The following is a 24,458-nucleotide window of genomic DNA, read 5'->3' as shown; positions in this document are numbered from 1 at the left end:
GCAGATGTTCCATGAACTGGATCGGCTTCATGTTTCACATGAGGAGTTAAAATCTAGACATAGAACAGATGTAATGGAGTTACAGCAGCAGATTGAGACCTACCAACAAAAGATAAAGCAGGATCAAATGGCTCTTTTACAAAGACAAAAGGCGGAGAAGCTTATATGGGACATAAACCGATCTGCGCTACAACAAATCGAAAAACTTCAACAGCAAGAAGAGAAATATCAGCAGGAGATCAGATGTTTGAAAAATGATTTACAAAGAGCGAAAGAGGATCTCCTGCTGCCCAACACACTGAGACCTGAGGAAAATGATATACAACAAAAAGACATCACAGATTCCCAAGATGAGGAGGACGGCTCACAGGACCAAGTGGACCCGGTTGGTGGCTTAAGTCAAGAGGATTCTCCAGAGGTGAAAATGTCAGGAGAACCTTTATCAGGTTGTTCCAACGATCCAGAATCCTCAGAAAAGACAGAGATCACCCGAGAAACCGTCCTGGAGGATTTGGACAATCTGGATGCCATGCAGGACGGTAAGAAGAAAAACTCTAAACTTTCATTTTGGAAAAGAGTATGGAACATTCTGCGATGGCAGAAGCCAAAAAGAAAAACAAAACTAAAGAGTGAAGACTGTCAAGAACATGTCTAATGTTCTGGATTTTTATGATATTTAGAGAGGGAGAAAGACGAGCAAGAGAGGAAAACAGGAATCAAACTCATGGAGGTTGTAGCCTCTGTGTACGGGGCGCCAGGCCACGCTCCGTCAAATTTAAAACGTTAAAGTTTTATCCCCCATTGACAAACTAGAAAATAGATCCCTTCCCAACCCAATTGGAAAAAACGTGGGCAGCACGGTGGTGCAGCGGTTAGCGCTGCGTCTTCACAGAGACCATCTGTGTGGAGTTTGCATGTTCTCCCCGTGTTTGCGTGGGTTTTCTCCGGGTGCTCCGGTTCCTCCCACATCTCCTAAAACATGTAGGTCAGGTCAGTTGGTCACTGCAAATTGCCCCCAAAGATTTGAAGAAACCCCAAACACACGTGCAGCTTTATTGTTAAACTTTAAAATTAATTGAATTAGCCGTACGTTAGCCCTTTTCCCTTCGCTGTTTTAGCGCCGCAGCAACACTGGGCTCAATTTTTATAGCAACGTATTGATTTAAGAATTAAAATTTCTTCTTTTAATAGTAATGATTTCTGTTCATTTTCACTGTATTTGTGCTTTTATGGTTTGTCCTTTAGTTTACCGTTTCTACTCACTTTTTATATTAAATTGCACTGAATTGTAGCTTTTAAACTGTTTAAATCTGTATTTTAAAGAAGATTAGCAAAAGGATCATGCAGTGGCTTTTTAGTGCGACTGTGGCTCAGTGGGTAGAGTGGTCGTCTTGTGACCAGAAGGTTGTAAGTTCGATTCCAGCTTCCTCAGCCACATGTTGAGCTGCCCCCGGGGCGGGGCACTTAGCGGCAAGTTGCCCTCCGACCTGCATGTCGGTGTAAATGTGTGTGTTTGTAAATGTGACTGTAGTGTGAAGCGCTTTGAGTGGTCAACATGACCAGCAAGGCTCTACACAAGTTCAGTCCATTCACCTGCTTTTCTTTGATAAATCCTGTTTTTCTTTTTATACCAAACATAAAAAAGTTGATTTAACAGGTTTGGATTCTTCAGGTTCCAGGATGTTAAATTAAGATTAGAATTTAATCTGTACATAATATTAGATGATAATTGTAATCATAATTTAATTCTCTGAACCATAAAGAAACCCAAACTTGTTTTATCTGGTTTGTTTGTTATAAGAACAAAACAGGTTTTATAAAAAATAAAAGTTACTGTGTGATCTTTCTGTTAGTCTTTATTTAGAATAACAGATTCAAGGTAGTTTAACAAACTTAACAAAAAAGTGCAATTTAACATGAAAACCTGTAGAAAAGGGAAAAAAGAAGAACAATCCATGAAAGCATGAAAACAGAAAACTTAATCAGAAATCATTTCCATTACAGGAAGAAATCAATTCTTAGATCAATACTTTGTAATAAATATGAAGCTTTTGTGTTGTTGAGCTTATGTGTTGTCTACTTGTATAAGAGAAGGAAAAGGGGCTTAGAAATGAATAATTCAGTTATTTTTTAACCAGATTTATAGTAAGACAGCAAATTATGTTTTGTTTAGGACGTTACTTACAGGTTTTGTTTGTCAACCTGGGTTTAATTCCCAGTCCTGCAGAATCTGCTGCATGTCATTTCCTTCTCTCTCCTCCCAATTTCCTGTTCAACTTGTTAAATAACGGCCTAAAAAACTTTATCAGAGCCTAAAAAACTGATTTGAAGAAGGTGGGGGCGCTGGTTGACCTTTGATGACCTCTAGAAACATTTCTGTATGTCTTTAAAATTATAAACAAAATTTTTGCTGCACAAACGTTTGACACCAATTTTGCCTGATTTGAAGAAGGTGGGGGCCAACTTCACTCAGGTCTATTTACCTGCTACTTTACCCGCCACTGGAAGTTTCTTAAAAGTTTATCTGTTGGTCTGCAGCTCATGGGACCAAACCAGACGAGGAGATGAAAAGTTAAAACACTCAATATTGTCTTGTACACAAGTTCTGGTTGGGTAACAGCAAGATCACTGAGTCTTCTTAAAAGATACATTAGATGTTTTAGTTAATTTTTTATCTCCAAAGTGTGGTGTTGCAAAAGTTTGAAAACATTTACCGTATTTTCCGCACTATAAGCCGCATAGAATAGCCTCTACAGTAGAGGCTGGGGTTACGTTATGCATCCATTAGATGGAGCTGCGCTAAAGGGAATGTCAACAAAACAGTCAGATATTTCAGTCAAACTTTATTAATAAATTACAAACCAGCGTTCTGAGAACTCTGTTCATTCCCAAAATGAATAAAAAGCTGTTTTATTATTTTCCCCGAGGTAAAGTCAGTGACGTGGTATTTTGGTGACACAATTTATCTTTTAACAACAGCAAGGTGTAACATATAGTGGAGGGGAACTTTTCCTCGATTCAATAAACACGTAAAAAACAGTCTGATGCTGCTACGGTGAATCAAACGTTAGTGAATCACAATATAGATCCACTTCCGCTATAACCATTGATTCGTTCATGTTAAATTATCTGGCTGCTGCTCTGTTCCCCTGTTCTACTGACTGATCGCCTTGAGCTTAAACTCTGCGTCATAAGTGTGTCTCTTAATAGGAGCCATTTTGGGGTCCTTACACAAAACCCAACATGCATCGCGCGCTTCTTCTTCTACGGGGGGAAATGAAGTCGGCGGCTGCTTACCGTAGTTGCGAGACCTGTTGTGGCTCAATATTGGTCCATATATAAGGCGCACTGGATTATAAGGCGCACTGTCGGCTTTTGAGAAAATTGAAGGTTTTTAGGTGCGCCTTATAGTGCGGAAAATACGGTACTTGAAAATGCTTTGAAAACACTTGAATTTTTCTTCTTTTTTTTTTAGTGTATGAACCTTAACATTTAATAAACACACCGTGTCTTGTTCTGTTTGGAGGAGACTGGAAGCCAAAATTCAAGATGGCGGAGGAATATTTGCTGCAGCGTCTTCTTCCATATATGGGCAGGACCAACCTGTCCGGTAGTTCAGCGAACGTTACACACCTCAGCATGGAACCAGGCCTCAGATAGTGCTGTAAATCAATCTCATGTACTCGCTGCTAAGTGCAGAAACAACCTACATTACAGGAAAAACGTTTATCTACCGTCATCGGTGGCTAGGCTAACTAGCCTTAGCATTCATGACATGCCATGCTAGCTGCAGCATAGCAGAGAGCAGACAGAAAAGTGAATGACAACACTAAGCTCCACCTCCTGGCTCTGATTGGTTGCTTCTAGTTGCCACTGGGAGCACTGGGAGAAGACAGAGGAGTTTGATTTTTTCACAGATTATTTGTCTCATACCAAACTGTTACGACACAACGACGGTTTTTCTTTAACCGTTTGTTTTTCCTGACATGTGAACTCCAGCTCTACCGGCTGAAGGACGGATCGGTTCTCCGGCCCTCCTCTGAATGTCTCTACCTTCTTCTCGTCTCCCTCCTGAAGCAGCTGCATGTTGCTGCGCCGCTGGCTGTCGGTCCGCCGCAGCGTGGCGCTCCGGTGCTCGGGTAGATCCGGAGGAGGAGACACGCTGCGACCCTGAGGATCCACCCAGGTGTAAACGTGGTTGGTGACGTAGCCGCCCGGGATCCGCCCGACTGAGCGCACCGACAGGTTCAGCTTCTTGCTGCCCTTCAGCACCTGACGAGGCGACAAGAACGAAGCAAACAGGCGTTTCACAAACAGAAAGAGGAGGACGAATCTATCAAAACATGAATTTATTGCCAAAAAATGGCTCTGTGGGTTTTTTCAGAAGTAGTAGAAACTCAAATAGAAGTGCACAAACATGAAAAGATGTGAATTTTGCGTGGCAGGTTATTTAATAGATTCAAACCAGCAGCTGCAGGTAACACCAGAGAGAGGAGGAAGGAGGAAATGTGAGATTACAGGCAGAAACAACAGATTCCTCTCAGGCTCTCAGTTGAGCCTCTGATAGCTTTTCTACAAGCTGACCTGCAGCAGATCAGTGAGTTCCTGTTAAAAGTTTAGACAAATCAAAGTGAACGGAGCTGAAGATCCAGGTGCTCAAGAGTTTTTTTCTAAAACAAACACGAGTTTCTACTGAGCAACAGGACTGATGAGAAACGGCTCTGAAATGTTTGTTGGTGGTACAGAAGATTAAATCATCCCTTATTTATTTACACTTTTCTTCCAAAACTATTCCCTCTTTAGGGTCGGACTGTTTAAAGAAAACTAAAAGTAGATAAAAGTCGACAAAAAGAATTTATTTGAGGCTGATATCATCCTCAGTTTGTTTCACATTTATATAAACATACAGAGAAATCTCAAACATTTCATCCAAACAGATGTTTTAAATTTAAATGTATTTGTTTACATTCGGTAGATTGATTTTAGTTTATACAGGAGAATGCTAAAGAATCCCAAGATCTATGGTACGGAAAGCAAACAGGGTTAAAAATCAGCTTGTTTTCTACGGAAGAGGATTACGACGAATGAATTTAATTTCAGAATTCTGACTTTTTTTCCTCCTTTTTTTAAATTTTACTTTTCTAAGAAGGTGAAATTTTCTAGAGATGTTATTTTCTAAGAAATTTTAGAAAGTAAAATTTAAAAAATGTTACTTTTGAAAATGTCAAGCTTTTTAGGGATACTTTACTTTTGGTTAAAAAAACATTTTTTTTAGCTAAAACAAATTTAGTAAAGTAAAAATACTTTTGTTACTTTTTAGAAAGTAAGAATTTACTTTCTAAAATTTTTTTTAGAAATTTTGAGATTTATTTTCCTTCAAAAAAATCCAACTTTTTAGAGAAAAAAGTCAAATCTCAAATTTAGACTTTTTCTCAGAATTCTTTCTTTTTTCTTACAGATCTGACTTTTCACTCAACATTTTGATTTTTTTTCTCAGAATTCTCACTTTTAAAAAACATTTAAATAAAAAAGATGAAAAATTTCAAACCAAAACGTTACTGCAGCATTTGGTTAAGCCTAATATTAACAAAAGCTAATTATTTGCAGAAGCAGCTCATTTATCCAACTCCTGTTTCATCTTATTTTAATGTAATTTCGTGAAAAAAAATCCTTAATCTGGAGGCATCCAAGTAAACAAATAGCGTCTCTTCCTGATCTAAACAAGCAAACGTCCAGCATGAATCCTTTTTATCCGTCTTCCATCAGTTCTTGCTAAGAAAAAGCTGAAAGCTTCAGCTGAAATCTTTATCGGCGTTTCTCCTGTGGAACAAGTCGAATTATTCCCCGTCAGTGAATGAGAGCAGAGAGGGTCAATCTCTCCACCCAGATGGATCAATTTCTCAATCTGGGTTTGTGTTTGGGAGATAATAACTCCACTTCAGAGGCAACAAAACCCGGTCAGCTGAAAAATAAAAAATAACCAGAAAAAAATCCCAGGTTCTCAAAATCTGCCTCCTCTTCCTCTGCTCATGGGAAACGTCGATGCAAAATCGCAGACAAAATGTGAGAAACTTTTATGTGTTAAATACATATAAAAGTATTAATCAGATTAATTAAGCAAAGTGTGTTTTCATGGCTCTCAGTTGTTCAGCATGTCTTCAAAAAAAATCTGCAAACAGACAAATGTGCTGAGCTGGTGGCAGAGCTGGGAAGTAACTAGTTACAATTACTCAGTTACATTTACCTGAATAATTTTATTATGAAGTATTTCTGCTCCTACTTGAGTAAAATGTCTGGATTTTCTACCCACAGAAAGAAAAACAAACAAGTTTTAACCCAAAGTTCACCTGACAGACACACACCTGCAGTTTTTATTAAAGTTTCATGAATCTTTTATGAAAAAAAATGATTTGGAAACATTTTATTTTGTTATTTTTTGTTACTAATATGATTTGCTGTCATTTTCATTCTTAAAATACCAAAATTTCCACTTAACTTTTTATTTTGGTCCAGGTAATGTAATTTTAAAATGGTTGATAATTTGATCAGTTACTCAGTATTTGAGTAACTTTTTTACCAAATACTTTTTGCTTTTACTTTAGTAATTTCTTGGATGGATACTTTTTACTTTTACTTGAATAAAAATATGTTGCAGTAGTTCTACTTTTACTTAGTAGCTGCCTAGAAAGGTAAGTAAGCAGCTGACCGGCTAACCAGCTTGTGCAAGTTGCAAACTGTTGACACAAAATATGATTTGGTAAAATTTAATCAGAAACAGGAATGAACACAAAAAAAGAAGAAAAAAAAAACTGATTTCAGAAAAATAAATGAATCAAATGTAGCAAAGAAAACAAAGAAACTAATTTTATCAAAAATCTATTTCAGCAAAAAATAAAAATACAGAGAAAAATAAAATCAGATTTAACAAGAACTAAAAAGCTAGCCAGTGTGGGGAAGTTTTACCAAATACTTTTTACTCTTACTTGAGTAATTTCTTGGATGACTAGTTTTTAATTTTACCTGAGTAAAAATATGAAGTAGTACTACAACATTTGGGTACTCTGCACTTCTGGCTAGTTCTAGTACTTATTAACTGCAATGAAAGAAGCTTTTAAGTTTTGGAGAATGTCATTTTTCTCAGACTTGTATTCATTTTTCTCAGACTTGTATTCATTTTTCTCAGACTTGTATTCATTTTTCTCAGACTTTCTCATGAGATCCAGATAAAACACATTCAGGTTTGTGACTGCAGCATTGAAAACCTTTTCCAAGGTGAAGCGCCGGCGTCTTACAGCTGAACGCGCGGCGGTGTGGCGTCGCTCTGAGCTCATTAGCAGTTTGTCGGAGTTGAAATCAGGACGACGCAGTTAGCAGGTTGTTTATGCAGCGCTTCACTTTGCATAACGGGAATAACAGAGAGCAAGAAAATACCTTTGGTAGGAGAAATAAAAGTTGTGAAGAAGCCGTTTCCTGTGCAGTAAGTGGGACATTCGGCGCGTTGTAGTGGAACTGGGACATGTTGGGGTTTGGAGAGGCTGCTGTGTATTTTCAAGGTAAAACTGCGACATTTCTGCAGAGGAAGCTTTGAAACAAATCAACAGGAGGGCAGAAAAACGCAGGCAGGAGCTGGAATCTCCAGATTCTGAGATTTATTTGCATTGACGGCTGCAGTGATGCAAGAACAGGAGTTTACAGCCGAGGGGAGAAAAACGGGTGGAAAACTTCGGCCGAATGGAGAACAATGAGACAGACATTGCTTCATTAGGTTGCTGAATAACGGCAACTTTCTGCTCCAACAAAACCCTACAGAGCTCCTCACAGACACTCTGGTAAAGACAAATTTAAAGTCTCAATATTAGTTAATTGTTCACTAAATAAAAAAACACTTTAAAGTTGTTTACGTTCAATTTCTCCCCGTTGGAGTGAAAGTCTGGAGTCAAACTAGATGGAGATGTTGAGAAATTAAAACCGTCTGAATTAACGCAAATCACAATTATTTCTTTTGTTTTTGCTAAAATCCGATTTCATTTAGCTAAAATACAATTTTTTTTTAAATATTAGAATTTTTTGCTAAAATTTAAGTATTTTTCTAAAATTTTATGTTTTTTAAAAATTTTTGATTGTTTTTGTTAAAACATCTAGGTTATTTTTTCTCTTGCTACTACTTTTTTGCTAAAATATCAGATGTTTTTTCTAAAATTAGATTTTTTGTTAAAATCTGATTATTTTTGCTAAAATTTGCTATTTTGCAAATTGTTTTTTGCTAAAATATCAGAAATGTTTCTTTTTGCTAAAACCTGACGGTTTCTCTAGGATAGAGCAACTTGTTTTAAAGCAATAATTCCTTAATATTGATGAAAAATAAGTTCCAATGGCAGAATATTTCACTTATGGGGAAAAATATGCTGTTATAGATTAAATAATCTGCCGGTGAAACTAGAACTTTTTCATCAATATTAAGGAATTATTGACTTAAATCAATCTCTAATATCTTGCTGAAAGGTTACTTGTAAGTTAGTTGTGTCTTATTTCAAGTGTACTAAGATATTTGCATTTAAATCCAGACACAAAATACTTGATAAGATCTTGAGTTTTACTTTTCTCTGATAATTAAACGAGTTTGATTGTCTGAACCATTCCAGATTCCAGTGTGAGAATCTTAAGGACAAATATATTTGTATAACCTGCAGAGAGAGCAGCAGAGCTGGAGGTGCAGCGGAGAAAGGCTCCCCGACCCGTAAATAAGACAGAGCTGTAATCAGCGCCATGGTGGCTCTAATGCTTCACTCCTGCAGGAGAAGTGCTGATTGTGACCCTGGGCTGATGAAGCTGCGCTGCTCCTGAGAGTGGCACCAAAAACAGACGGCGAGCTAAAAATAATGGAATACATTACGGAGCAAAATGGGAAACAGCATCAACAGGTGAAACGGCCTCAGAAAACACAAACCGGCCTCATAAAATGTCAGGAAATCCATTCCGGGATTAATTTCAATCCCACTTTTAACCCCGGCTGGAATTAAACCGCAGTCCTGCTCTCATCAGGGCCCGGATGAGGTTTCCGTCTGGACAGATGGAGTTATGAGGCAGAAAGAAAAACACTTTCCCACTCCTCTGTTAAAAGCATTTCTCCTCCTGCCAGCAGCGCTGATTTGAAAGCTCTCCAATTCTTGTTCATGCTAATTACACACAGAGAAAAACACGCAGATTCACTGAGGCACGCAAAGCAGCCAGTCTGTCACACAAAGCCGAGAAAAGAGCCGCGTCTTGTCTGACGGAAACCTGCAGACAGTACAGGTACAGCGGCGCAGCAGACGGGTAAATTGCCTTTCACCCTGGTTATTTACTGCTGTCAGAGGAGATCTGTCAGCCGCAGCTGATCGCCTTCACACCGGCACAACGGCGGGGCAGTGTGTCCAAAAATAATAAATATATATACACAGAAAAACAACAAAAATGACTGACACGGCTGCTAGCGCCACGTTGCTTATAGAAGCTGATGGTGAAGCTGTTATTGTTAAATCTATTCTTTATGAGGTTTTATTGTGTTTCAGTGGGAATCAGTGGTTTGGTGCTTCAACCTGCGGCTCTCTACGTGATCCAATGTGGAGCCAAAGTTTTCTGTGGATCCGTAGTGTGAAATTTCGCGCGTGCGCACAAAGCTGGAGGGTAAAAACCGGCTGTTTTACCTGCCACCTGTAGCCGCGCTGCAGCGGTAGAACATCTCGGTTAACTAAATGAAACCTGGAAACGTAGAAATTATTAATTCAGTTCGATGCGTCACAGCAAAGGGTAAAATAACGCAGAAAAAATCGTCAAAGAGCAGCTCAAAACCATGTTTATCTCGCTCTTTGTCGGCTTTACGCTAAAGACTCGTTGCCATAGAAACCGACAACGACGCCATTTTGTGTTTCAGGATTCAACACTAAAAAAAACACAACACTCAAACATTTCCCACCCAAAGAACAGAACATTCAGTCCGGTACAGTTTTATGTTTTCAGGCTTTATGTTTATTTTGAATCACAGTGATTGATCACTGTGGTGGATTATCTACCCCTGCTATTAGCTAAGCTAACATAGCATCGGTGGTAGATAGCTAATTTAAACACCTGCTCTACTGATAATGTCCTGTCAGGGTTGTTAAGGTCAACACTCCAAATTCCACAGCACATCTACATGTTCAGGTTGTCATAGTCAAGCTAGCGTAACTGAACTTCTTTCCTCTCCAACACTATTTCTTTTTAATAAATTAAAAGATTTTCCTGGCATTGTTAGTACTGTATGAACCAACGAATATCGGTTCATAAAGCTCATTTTATCCTTTATTTTATGTCCTCTAAAGGATATGTGTCAAACTCGAGGCCCAGGGGCCAAATCTGGCCCACTGAAGATTTTTATATGGCCCTCTGTTCTCCAAATTACGTCAATACGTCCCTCCAGTTTTTCACAAATTCTCAAAATTCGCACAAAATCAACAGACCCTCACATTTTTCTGATTTTACTGGAATCTTTTCTCAAAACTGATCAAAAACATTAGATTTAATTGATGTCAAAGTATAGTCCGGCATGTAATAAAGTCACATTTAGCGCAAATATCATAACGATTCCTTACAAATATTTCTAAATTATCACCACAAAATCCGTGATTTTGATTTTAAAATCCCCACAAAAACAATCATGAAATCCTGGATGGACTGATCAGCGTGAAAATATGTTTAATGTTATTTAATTTTAAGAAACACTTACATTCAGATTTTTGATATGGGCCAAAATAAAAACGAGTTTGACACCGCTGCTAAATTTATACTAAACATTTATATGCTAAGCGCTTTAAACTTACTTTTTTGTGCAGTACAGTTGATAAAAAATTCAATTAAAATGAAAGAATGCTGGTTTTTAATTTGACCATAAAAGAAAGCTGTATTTAAGTGAGTGCAGAACCCAATAAGCTGATTTTCTGGTTATAAGTGAAGTTTTTCTGTGAATGGTGCAGAGCCTAGATAAGCTCTGAAGGAACAGAATGGAGCATCTAACTTCTGCATCTCTGCGTTGGATGTAAACCTACTTTCTCTCTGATTTCACACTTAGATCCATGCAGCTCCTCTGCAGCGGCGCCGAATCCCCACTGAGCCGTTTTAAAAAGGTGCTGCAGCCCTGAGGGGCTTTGTGATCATTTTAGGGGCGTTCTTCATGAGAAATACCCCTGATTTTCACTTCCAGATGTCTAAAAATTATTTTAATACAACAAGGGACAGGATGTGTGATAGGGGCTAATTCACAGCGTGTTCCTCAGATATTTTCTTTAATTTGCATATAAAAACACCTTTCAGTGGCGCTCGGCCGCAGCAGCTGTCATTGTGCACAACGTGTGCTGTCTCGCTCCTTTCTGACTCGCATCGATTCAGGCAGTTGAGATGCAACAGGGGGGCGATTCGCTGCAAGTCCTACCTGGAAGATACGCTGGAAGGAAACTCACAATAATCACAAACTGAAAGGCTTTTTCTGCAGCGCAGCAGGAAAAACATCCAACACGTCCCACAAAGCACGACTGAAACGGACTAACAGAAACAGACAATTCACAGCGATTATGGTCAGAAATAAAGAAAAATCCACTTTTCACCTCACTGAGGCATAATTACACAAAAACATAAAAAACGAACCCAAAGGCTGGGATTAAACTCCATAGAAGAACAAAAACGCTACAACTTTTAAATCTAAATTAGAGCAAAACACTTTAGTACTTTACAATAACACATGACTAATAAATAGTTTACAGAAATGTTATTAATTCATCTATAAACTCTTTATAAATCACAAATACTGTAACTGCATTGATTAAGGATGAGAAGGAGACAGAATCTACTTGGCAAATAGTGAAGCAGGTTTGTTCACCTTCATATTATGTCTGGATTTGTTATACTAAACATTTCATTTCATATTTGTAAGCATAATTTACAAATATGAAATTAAATTAATAATTCATAAATTCTCACCCTTAATGTATAATAAACAGTTAATAATTTATAAAGTGTTTATAGATGAATGATTACATATCAATAAATTGTTTATTAGCCATCTATAAGGGGAGCCCTATTGTAAAGTGGTGTCCACTTTAAAAAAACATTAAAGTAGATTAGTTTTATAAAGAATATTTTTACTCAAGTAAAGTAAAAAGCAGCCGTCCAAGAAATTCCTCAAGTAAGAGTGAAAATCCATCCATCCATCCAGCCAGCCAGCCAGCCAGCTTCAGAAGGGAGGCCCAGACTTCCCTCTCCCCGGCCACTTCTTCTAGCTCCTCCGGGGGAATCCCAAGGCGTTCCCTGGCCAGCCGAGAGACATAGTCCCTCCAGCGTGTCCTGGGTCTTCCCCGGGGCCTCCTCCCTGTGGGACGTGCCCGGAACACCTCACCAGGGAGGCGTCCAGGAGGAATCCTGACCAGATGCCCGAGCCACCTCAACTGGCTCCTCTCGATGTGAAGGAGCAGCGGCTCTACTCTGAGTCCCTCCTGGATGACTGAGCTTCTCACCCTACGGAGAAAACCCATTTCGGCCGCTTGTATTCGCAATCTCGTTCATTCGGTAATGACCCAAAGCTCATGACCATAGATGAGGGTGGGAACGTAGATCGACCGGTAAATCGAGAGCTTCGCTTTTTGGCTCAGCTCTCTCTTCACCACGACGGACCGGTACAGCCACCGCTTCACGGCAGACGCTGCGCCAATCCGCCTGTCGACCTCCCGCTCCCTTCTTCACTCATTTGTGAACAAGATCCCGAGATACTTGAACTCCTCCACTTGGGGCAGGACACCCCCCCCCCCTGACCCGGAGAAGGCACTCTACCCTTTTCCGGCTCAAGACCATGGCCTCGGACTTGGAGGCACTGATCCTCATCCCGGCCGCTTCACACTCGCCTGCGAACCGCTCCAGCGAGAGCTGCAGATCATGACCTGATGAAGCCAAAAGGACCACGTCGTCTGCAAAAAGCAGAGACGAGATCCTAAGGCCACCAAATCGGATCCCCTCAACACCTTGGCTGCACCTAGAAATTCTGTCCATATAAGTTATGAACAGAATCGGTGACAAAGGGAAGCCCTGGCGGAGTCCAACTCTCACCGGAAACGAGCCCGACTTACTGCCGGCAATGCAGACCAGACTCTGACACCAGTCATACAGGGACCTGACAGCCCGTATCAAAGGGCCCGGTACCCCATACTCCCAGAGGACCCCCCACAGGGCTCCCCGAGGGACACGGTCGATGTGGGCAGGAAGACCGCTGTAAATAAACCAGCCTCACAGTCTGAAATGATGTCAGCAGGAACGTTAGGAGTTTATTTTTGAGTGATTCAGTGACTTGAAGCCATAAAAAAGAAGAGATTACAACTGTAGTGTCAAATGCTAAAGATTGACAAAGTTTCAAACTCAATACAGTTTCAACAAAACTAAAATACCAATTTTTGATACAGTGGCAATGTTGTTTTTTTGTTTTTTTTTTGTTGAAGGGACAAGATCTCTGATGATTATTTAGACCCGCTGCCATAGCAACAGGCAACAACGCCACTTCATGTTCCAGGATTCAACACAAAAAATAAACACTCAACCATTTCCCACACAAAGAACAGAACATTCAGTCTGTAAGAGTTTTATGCCTTCAGGCTTGTTGTTTGCAACTATTAATTAGTGATCACTGCGGTGGATTAGCTGCGGTTGCTATTAGCTAAGCTAACACAGCAGTGGTTGATTAGCCGGCAATGTGGACCTGCTTTGCTGACAATCTGTCAGAGTTGGTGTTTATGCTGACTTTTTTTATTTTGAATTTAACCGAAACACACACAATTCCACAGCACATCTACATGTTAAGATTACCATAGTCAAGCTAGCATAGCTGACCTATTTCCCTCTCCTTGCTAGTTTTTACTTAATTAAAACTTTTCTCTGACCTTGTTATCTAGTTTTCGTAGTGTTGAAAATTATTAGCAAAGCTCTGCATCCCTTTATTTTTTATATCAGCCGTATATTTAAGATTTAGTGCTTTATAGTAACAAGTTAACAGCTAAAACCAATGCTAGTCATTTCCAGTGAGCAGCTTTTTGCCCTCCAGCGTGATTTTGAACTGTAATTATAATTCAGGGCCGCAACCATTTCAGTACTTGAAATGTTTGGTTAATCAGATTTTTTAATCTGATTAACCAATTAATCAGATTAAAAAACTGGCACATTCTGCAGATATAAGCTTTAACTCATTTTATACAATACTAGAAATACATTAAAAGATGCTAATAAGTTTCTGAAAAAATAAACATATTGCCTAAAATGCAATAATTCGGCATTCCTTTAGCAAAAACTTGATCATTTGTAACAAAGTAACTAAAATTCTTCTAACATTAGCATGTTAAGCATTTCTTAAATCCAAAATGAATATATTTGTTGTAAAATTTTAAACTAATAGCTGCTCTGAAAATGCTGTTCTTTCAGAAAAATTACTTTTTTAAACACCATATACTCCAGCTGACGCGATTAATCCGATTAATCATCCTGGAAGCTAATATTTATACAAATAGCAATAATTTATATAATCCAGGAGGTTTGTCTTTGTTTTTCCCAAAATAAATGCTACAAATTTGACCTATTTAGTTTATATCGATTTTGATCAAAATGAGTATTTTTAAATGATTTTTTAGTATTGATTTAATATAGGCAGTGGACCAGATGACAGCGACCAGCAGCCAGCAGAGGAAGATCAGTGAAAAAACCATGAAAAACTGCAGATAATCTACATAAAATCAGAACCAGAAACATGTAAACATCCGATTATCCAGATACAGAAGCTCACCCATTATTACAACAGATGCTAAAATCCTCCTTTAAATTCCATAATTTCATATTAAAGGAATAATTTCATGCCTTTCAGTCTTGTTTGAGACTCCTCCATCTCTGAATGTACAGCTTTGCCACATGTGAACAGTTTGACACAGAAAAGCGGAAAACACTCGGGAGGATTAATGAGTAATCGACAAGACGGCAAACAGGGAGAGTTAATGGAGCCGAGTCATCAATCACAGAGATTAACCGGACCAAAAACATCCGCAAAGATTCGCCCAAGCCATCTTCGCTAATCCGCACATTTCCCAATCCACCCAGTTTGTACAGCCGCTCCCCCAAATCTAAAGAAAAGCAGGGATTACCTGCAGCAGAAATCATCTCCGGACATGCAAATTACAGACAAGTTTAAGGGAAAATGAGCAGAAAAAAGCATTAATTTTACAGATAAAACAGAAAAGATTAATGTTGCTTCATAGGAGTGACAGGCGGGATAAGGAGCGATGTGCCAGAATGGAGGCAGAGATTTTAGAGATTGTGTCATCTGAAAGTATTCCCACCCTGGGAGTCCCACCGCAGGAGAAACCTCAAATCTAAACACCCGCTACACCATTTCCTTCAGTGTTGAGACTCTTCGTTTTCGTTGGGAACGTCAGAATTTGATGATTTTCAGGCTCCAAGTTTGCTATTTATCAAAGGTGAGCCGTTATGCTGCCATGAACAGGTCAGGAAAACATTTTCATCACATTTTTTTTTGCACAAAATCAATCTTACATAATGAGATTTTCTCTGTTTTAGGGTCTGTCACTTTAAATCCAAATAATCTGCTGCCAGGCACGCCGCCCCAACTCAACGTTTACACTCACACGTGAAAATAGTTGCTAACAGATGCTCAATTATACATTCGTACATCTTTGAAAAGCAGAAGTGGAGCCTTCTGCACAACCAACAAGGATGCAGCAAGTGGTTTCTGGATGGTAAGTCAACAACAAAACACTTGTTTTTGCCAACAGCCATTCTACAGCACATACAGCGATAAAACAAGGTGACCAAACATGATGGAGCTCAGCTTGGGTTGCTAGGTAGCGGGTAGAACTCTGCTGAGGTTGCTAGGTAACATGGTCATTTGCAAAGTTACATTCTGAAGGTTTCTACATTAAATTCAATTGTAAAACCAGCCGACCAGACGTGCAGGAGCTCAGCTTGGGTTGCTAGGTAACGGGCAGAACTCTGCTGGGGTTGCTAGGTAACGGGGCTGTGCCTGCTGATTTGTGACGTTACATTCTGAAGGTTTCTAAATTAAATTCAGCTATAAATCCAGCTCCTATCTTGGGTGGCTAGGTGACGGGCTGGGTTTGAGGTTGCTAGGTAACGGGGAAGTGTGACTCAATAATAATCGGAAGGTTTTTGAAATGGCTTGTTTTCCAGACACCAAAAAAACTTTAACTTATTGCAAAAAAAACAGGCTGGGTGTGTTTTTTAAGAGATTGGTTTGTGTTTAGAAACAGTTGAGACCTGAATGGAAGAATAAAAACATGCAAAATTAGAATTTTGCATAATAGTTCCCCTTTAACATCTAATGAGGTTGAAACTGCTAAAAAAAGACAAATAAAGAATCCATCACTGGATCAAACTACTTTGCTCCACCTCATGAATCAACGAGTTCTCCGTCTGCTGAATCGAACGCTCAATCTCTCAGCAGCCGTTATTTACGACACATCCTGCCCAGCATCTCTCACCGATATTTCCTTAAACTAAAGAGAGGTCAGGAGAGGACGGGATGAAAACTAAAACTCCTGATAGTCAAATGGACTCAATTTGATAATCAACATGTGAAAAGCTGAGGACTTTCTGCTGGACTGAACATCAACACAGTGTAGAGCTAATCTGGTGATTAATTATTGGATTAACAGATTAAAACTGGATGGTAAAATTAGCTGAGTAGAAGATTTGATTTACGGAAATTCAACCAGGTGACGTTAAAACTCACTTTAGGAGTTCTGGGTAAAACGTTTTTACAGACAGAAGTTTTTTTCTTTCTTAAATTCAAAATGCAGAGATATTTTTGTACAGTTTTAGCTTAATTATTGCTTTGAATGTGTTGTTTTGTCACCAAATGGCCTTTTTCAAGTGTATACTTCAGCTACAATAAGCAATAAATCAATTACTCGCATGATAAACTAAAACAGATTCAATCATTTCCATTTGAATGATTTATTGTTTTTCTTTTTCTTTTTCAACCAAAAACTGGATGATAAAATCTTGAGTCTCGTGTTTTGCTCTTTTTTTGAAGGATAATTTTGTTTACAGACACCTTACAATTAATTTTATTCTTTGTTCTCTTTATTTATTTTGGATATTTAAAATGTCTTCCAGTTCCAGTGTTAAAGATTTATTAAAATTTAAAGTTTATTTATCGTTAAGAATGTGTTCTTACATTATATCACTTGAAAATGGTCTTAAAATATCAATATTATCATTTATTGCGATAAGTTCTGTGACAATTTATCGTCCAGCAACATTTGTTACCGTGACAAACCTATTAATATCCTTTTTGTTTTTAATTTTAGCGTTAAAAAAAACACATAATGACGTCATATTGAATTAAATTTTATTTAGGACTACAACTAATGATTATCTGAGTTATTAATTAATCATTGTCAGAGTTTTTTTTATTATTTTCATTTTAAATGCAAAAGGTATATATTTTTTTGTAAACTTTTGGCTTATTTACTGCTCTGAATATGTTTTTTTAGAGTCTGTATAGTCCCGTTATTGATTAATCGATTACTACATTATTTGACTGATTTCAAATAGCTGATTAATCACGATTAATCGTGTATTTTACATACAAGTCATGATTAATCAGACCTTTTACACAAGGTCAATTGGATTAATTGTTACTATTATGTCTAATAGATGTATTAATCCAATTAATTATCGATTAATCATGATTTATACGATTAATCGTTTCCGGCCTGGTTTCAATTTGCTTCCATTTCACCAGAAAATGGTGCAGAATCGTGTTCTGCGAATAAAACAAAACCCCGTAGCTCCACTGAGCCTCCACCACCTGAACTGGATAATACGGTCAGCTCTAGCTGGAAGGCTTCGAAGAATTAATTGGCACTAAACTTTGAGCAGCATTTCCAGACTTGGATTTTTACACGATTCCCTGTTGTGCAGGTAAGTCCAGGCGTCTCTGCCTTCGCTGCTCTCCCACAATCAGTTAAAGCTCTCTCAGGTGCATTGATGTAGCTCCACTTGTAGACGAGAGTTATGCCTCAGACCATCGATGAGGAGACTGAAATAAATTCAGTTTAATGGTTATAAAAGTAAATTTATAGCTTGGAGGGTTTTTAAAGTGGAATGAAAATGGGAATTAAGCAAAGTACATCTCTTAATGGCGACATCAGACCACATGTAACTCTGTAATACACCTGATCTGAAAACACGTTTCATATCATTGCAAATTAACACTATCTTTCCATTATTGCCTCTGCAGACAGGAAAGGTTACACTGATCTGTAATCAGCAGAGAAACACTCAGTGGAGGTTTGACTGCAGCAGATTTCAAGGAGAAATTTATCCAAGGTGGTTCTGAGCCCAAAAGGAGAAACTAAACTGCTGCACAAGTGATTCTATCGCCAGACCCGGTGGAGGTTGGATACGACTGCAATTTATGTCCAAGCAACTACAATGCAAAGTTACACAAAAAGTTGCTTTTAAAGTCCTTTAAAAGTGATAACTCTGCATTATTCTTGTACATAATTACATTTTTAAAGCAAAGTTACCTTAAAAGTTGCACTGAAATTGTCATGTTTTCATTTTTTGGTAAATAATTACATTTTTAATGCACAGTTGCAATAAAAGTTGCATTAAAAGTCCACTAAAGGTATCAGCTTTGCATTATTTGGTCAAAAGTGACACTTTTAATAAAAAGTTACATAAAAAGTCTCAACTTTGCATTATTCTGTAAATAATGACAATTTTAAGGCAAAGTTGCATTAAAGGTTCATTAAAAGTGTCGACTTTGCATTGTTCAGTAAATAATGACACTTTTAATAAAAAGTTACAATAAAAGTTGCATTAAAAGTTGCTGTAAAGTGTCAACTTTACATTATTTGGTAAATAATTACACATTTAATAAAAAGTTAAATTGAAAATTTAATTAAAAGTGCATTAATGTCAAAAAGCAACACACAAGCATTACAAAGCATCTTCTAAGGCTTTTGGATTTCCAGTGAATCACAGTGGGAGCAATTAGACACAACAAGTTAGCATGTAGCTTCAGTTATTACGCTAAATAACTGAAGTTATTTAGCGATTAACTGAATCGCTAAATTCAGTTATTTAGCGATCAGAGACTAAATCTGGGTGTAGTGATGGACCTGAACCTTCAGAACCACATAATGATGGTTACAAAGTCGGCCTTCTGTCACCTGAAGAACATTTCCAGGATTAAAGGACTAATGTCCCAGGAAGATCTGGAGAATCTCATACATGAGTTTTTCTTTTATTGAACTTTTAATGCATGTTTTAATTGAACTTTGCATTAAAAGTGACATTATTTACCAAATAACAACAAAGTTGACACCTTTAATGCAACTTTGTTATTATTTACCGAGAGACATTTCATGACAACAGTCGTAAACATTCATGAAGACTGCAAAAATCATAAAATCTTACCAAATATTTTTATCTAGTTTCTACTTTAAACACCTCAGTACACCTGAAATAAGACAAAACTAACTTACAAGCAACTTTTCAGCAAGACAGAGGTTGTCTTAAGTAAATAATTTCTTAATATTGATGAAAACGTATTGGGTCTGTTGGCAGAGTATTTAACTTGTATCAAGACATTTTTCCCCCTTTATTAGTGAAATAATCTGCAAATAGAACCTTTGTTGTCAATTTTAAGGAATTATTGACTGAAAACCAGTTTCTATTTCTTGCTGAAAAGTTGCTTGTAGATTTGTTTTGTCTTATTTCATTTGTTCTGAGGTGTTTAAAGTAGAAACTAGACCAAGATACTTGGTAAGATTTTGTGTTTTTGCAGTGCTCCTTCATATTATGCTACGCTCAGGCTTTAACTTTTTTTTATCGTGTGTTGGTTTCTCTCTCTTTGTTTTTAATTTTAAAATCTCCTTGTGATCTCAAATAAAAAACCTAATGCCACTCTGTTCAATTTCATCTAATCCTTTCAGAAAAAGCACAAGTTCACATTAAGGAAACGTGGAGACACTACACCGCTGCTGCTTTAGGGTAATCTCAATCAACACATCTGCAGACGAAGATGAACCCATCTCAAGGTTCAGGCGGTTACCGGTGTAGTGGGTGTTGTATGAATATCTGTTAACACCATCGCCCTCCAACACACCAACAACGTTTCAGTGTGAAGGTTTTATCCATCTGCTCTCATTTCTTTAAAAGACATTGTGCAGGCGAGGAGCCATGAATAATGGACAGCAGCACCTTGACCGCAGTCGGCACATGTCTGAGCCGAGCATCGGACGGACTCATTACGCACCATTAAACCCAGAGCAGGACGAGTGTGAGCATTTAGAGTATTTACGCCGCCGTGTTTTGTTCCCGTCTGAGCGAGCGCTTATCTTTGTTTTCAGGTGAGTTAGCTCTAGGAGTGTGGGAGGATCAAAAGGACGAACAGGCACACAAGTTTCCACGTTTATTTTTTATTTTCCTCTTGCCTCCGGAGATGCAGCGTTACTAACAAGAGTAGGTAGTTCCACAACACTCGCATTTCACTTGAGAAAGTGCAGATTGATTCATGACTTCCTCTGTAAGACGCAAAATAGAAAAAAATAGAAAAAGATGCAGAAGCTGACACCTACGTCTTTGCTGCAAACTGATGGGAAACAGAAAAACTTGGTCCAGACAGAAGAGATGTAGATAAGAAACAACTGCTACTAAATAAGGTTTTGCCATAGCAACCAGAGATTTTAATGTATTTTATTGGGATTTGAAGTCAAAGATCAACAAGACATTTTTCTTGTCTACAGAAGGATTTGCAGTCATTATTTAGGGCTGCAACTGACAATTTATTTTATTGTTTTAAAGGTTTTGTTGGCCTTTATTTGAAAGTAGCCCGACAGGAAAGAGGGTAATGAGAGACGGGGAGGACATGCAGCAAATGTCGCCAGGCCGGGAATCGAACCTGCGACCACTGCATGAGGACTAAGGCCTCCATAAGTGGGTCGTGTTTTGCCCCTGCGCCACCACAGCACCCCAACGATTATTTTAATACTCGATTATTCTATTGATTAATTGATTAATTAGATTTGAAAAATTTGTATATTCTGCTCATTCTTTTTATTTTAACCATTCAGGCCATTTTAATGCAATATTCTAAATACATTCCTTTAATTTAATTCCTTTTTAAAATAAGAAAATAAACATCTTATTACCTAAAATGCAATAATATAAAATTCATTTAGTGAATAATTAATTGTTTGTAGCAAAGGATGAATCAGCACCAAAAATACTTCTAATATCTATCAAAATGTGAAAAACTCATTTGTTTCTGTTCATCTCAGCATCAATATATTGTAGGGTTAATCTGTTGATTAGTTTTTTAGTTTAAATTATTAAAAATTGGAGAATTTGGGCGAGGCAAAATAAAACTATGCTACATGAAAAGTATTTACAGAAACGTGTTTTTTGTATGAATTTGTATTAATTACTGCTCTGAGTCTGTTGCTCTTTCAAAGTGTTTTTGCTTATTTAAAATCTGCATACTCCAGTTAATGATTAATTGATTACTAAATTAGCTGATGGTTATTTTCATAAACGATTAATCGCAATTAATCGTTTCAACCCAATCTGAAAGTAAAATTCTTTACAAAAACGAAAAGACCTTTATTATCTATGGACTTGTTAAAGAAAACAGCAGATTATGTGTGTTCAACCAACATTTAAATGTCTCTGTAAGCATATTTTCTATGAACAAATGTCCCCTTCTGTTGAAAATATTTATAAAATACTAGCGGAGTTAAAATGTCTGACCTCACAGCGGAGAGGGGGGTTAACACAAACATGAAAGGTTTGTCCAACAATGTTCTTTATGCACGCAGGCATGCAGCCTGTGTGCGGCTTTTGTCTCTTTCACCTTTGATGTTCAAAGCCGTGTTACCGTGTAACGCATAAGAGCTGCATGAATAATTCCTGAAACAAAAACCTGCAACCCGGACATCAATATGCAGAGAAGGTTCAGTTTATGGATTTAAAAGAAAAAGCCTGATTTTGGTCAATTAAATTAATAAATACAGGTGTCGTGTTTTGCAACAAGAGAAACTGTACTTAATTTTTTTTTATTTAAAGAAATTATCAAGTGTTGACTAAAAGAATACTGTTATTGCATTTTTAAGAAATTAAATGTTTATTTTCTTGTTTAAAAAAATAATTGTATTATTTATTTAAATTTTCTTGTGTATTTCTAATATTGTGCAAAATAAGCTTAAGTGATTAAATGAAAAATTTCCACAAATGTCCATCCAAATGTTTTTATCCGATTAATCATCAAATAATCAATTAATCGATTACTTAAAAATCGTTCGATGCAGCCTAAGTGTGCAAAACAAATAAAATTGCAACATGGAGAAAACATGTAGGAGTTGAGAACGTTCCTAAGAGTTGCTAGTCTACCAAAAATCACTCCAACAGCGCAGTCAAGGTCAGAGGTCATGATTCAAACGACGACAAAGAGTCAGCAAACTGATTCTTTCTCTACTACATCATTTGCAAATACAAGCTGTCAGGAATATTGCTGCTGCAGAGCTTTTCCTCATGCGAAGCTTCTGGACCAACATCAGTCAATCATAATGAGATTAAACATTTGTTTTTTTCAGCGGGGCATTGATTTTATGTCCTGAAATAAAAGCGCTCATGTGTGGAGGGAGACCCTTCTGCTCCGATATAAACTAACGTATCGGAATCAGCCGCACCATAAATTTATCAATACCATCTGACAGCCAAGAGAGTTGTTTACTTCTACATTATTTCCAAGTTTTTTCCTTCTTCGCGCTCAGCCAGAGAAAACACGAGAGCTGGATCGCCTCCAGATCCAAGCATTCAGGCAGATTTCAGAACAATAACAGGCGGCGAATCAAAACAAGAAGCTGAAAATGATTTTTTCTCAAAGCAAACTTTCTTTATGAGCCTCCTGCTCCCAAAGCCATTTAGGGCTTTTATTCAATCGGACGTTATGAACACACCGGCCGTTTTTACGGTGAGCAGCAGAAGGCAGAGCGTGGATTCAGAACGCTGCAGTCAGCACCTATAAATAAGCCCCACTCAGGGCCACGCTGGAGTGGATGCCACTCGGGTCCCTGGAGGAAATTCAGGGATCTCAGCCAATTAAAACGCCCAGCAGAGAGGCGCAGGTGGCCGTTAAACACGCTCGTTTCTCTGCGCTTTACACAGGTTCTCCATCTGTGTTCATCTGCAGACCTCAAGGTGACGCAGCACGCCTGAGAGTTTAGGTTTTATTTATGGCTGCAGATGGATCAAAAAGTTAAAAAACGCAGTAAAGGAGAGTTTCCGCTACTTTCTTCCCTCAAGACAGTCATCTTTCAGTAACCAGGATGTAGTGTTCTGTTCCTGCATGTTTCTGACAGTTTATGTAGCTAGCAGTAGCTAGCTAGCTAGTTAGTGGTACTGCATGTTTGACAGTTTATTTAGCTAGGAGCTAGCAGTAGCTAGCTAGCTAGTTGGTGGTACTGCATGTTTATAACAGTTTATGTAGTAAAGAGCAAGCTAACTACATAAACTGTAAATGTCTACAGTTTATAGATAACTGTATTGATGGTTATATATAATTGTATATATGTATATCTGGCTACCTCTATCTATTAGTATGAGTTGGTAATAAATAGCTTGTAGCTACTAGCTAGCTACTGCTAACATTAGCTACAGCTTCTGCTGGAGGTTATGTCCTGTTAACAGGGAGATTTCCTCCCCATTGCAGCTACATGTATGCTCAGTATGAGAGATTGCTGGATAGTAAGGAGTAAATGCAACAGATTATCCAGCTGGTGCTTGAAGTGAGAGGTTGCTGCAGGAAGATGGATTGCTCAAGAATGCGTGATTGCAAGAATATTTAAGACTGATTGCAGGAGGGATTGATCAAGAAGGAAGGATTGCTGATGGATTGTGGTTTACTGAACAAGAAGTGATTGCTCAACAAAGATTTCTCAAGGGGGGGTTGGCTAAAAAGCAGAGGTTGCTGCAAAGTCAGTTACTCAATGCAATCGATTGTTTCCTTTAAAAACATTAAACCTTTTTACCAATTAAAATTCTAATCAAAAATCTAAACCTTACTGTGTTGCTTAATAAGTGGAATTAAATTGGAAGGAACTTTGCATTTATCTTTGATCAGATCAAACCGATTATTCTTATGTCTGTAAATAAACTTTTGATTTTTGACGCTTTGAGACGACATTGTGAATCGCAGCCGTCTTAAAATGAATCAATGTTTGATTTAAGCTTCTAGCGGAAAGAAAAAAACATCCTCAGGATTTTGGATCCTTATGCCAGGACTACAAAGACAAACGTTTAATTAGTTCTTCTGGTTAAACTTTGCTGTTTTCCAACCCAGTCAGTCTTTTTAAAAAGCCTCCAAAAGAAGA

The 24,458-nt window shown here is 38.0% G+C and overlaps 1 protein-coding gene across 3 annotated transcripts in view; it reads right to left on the bottom strand.

The window, feature by feature from the left end:
• Positions 1-24,458, bottom strand: part of whrna (whirlin a) — a 141,984-nt gene that overhangs the window by 78,217 nt on the left and 39,309 nt on the right. For all 3 annotated transcript variants that reach the window (XM_032570212.1, XM_032570213.1, XM_032570214.1), the window contains exon 2: positions 4,054-4,272. In XM_032570212.1, the coding sequence (XP_032426103.1) occupies positions 4,054-4,272 (219 nt within the window). The remainder of the gene's footprint in view (positions 1-4,053; positions 4,273-24,458) is intronic.

The sequence above is a fragment of the Xiphophorus hellerii genome, chromosome 8 (assembly GCF_003331165.1).
Source record: "Xiphophorus hellerii strain 12219 chromosome 8, Xiphophorus_hellerii-4.1, whole genome shotgun sequence".
Taxonomy (NCBI): Eukaryota; Metazoa; Chordata; class Actinopteri; order Cyprinodontiformes; family Poeciliidae; genus Xiphophorus; species Xiphophorus hellerii.
Note: the sequence above shows the minus strand (reverse complement) of the source record. Positions and strands in the feature narration are given on the sequence as shown.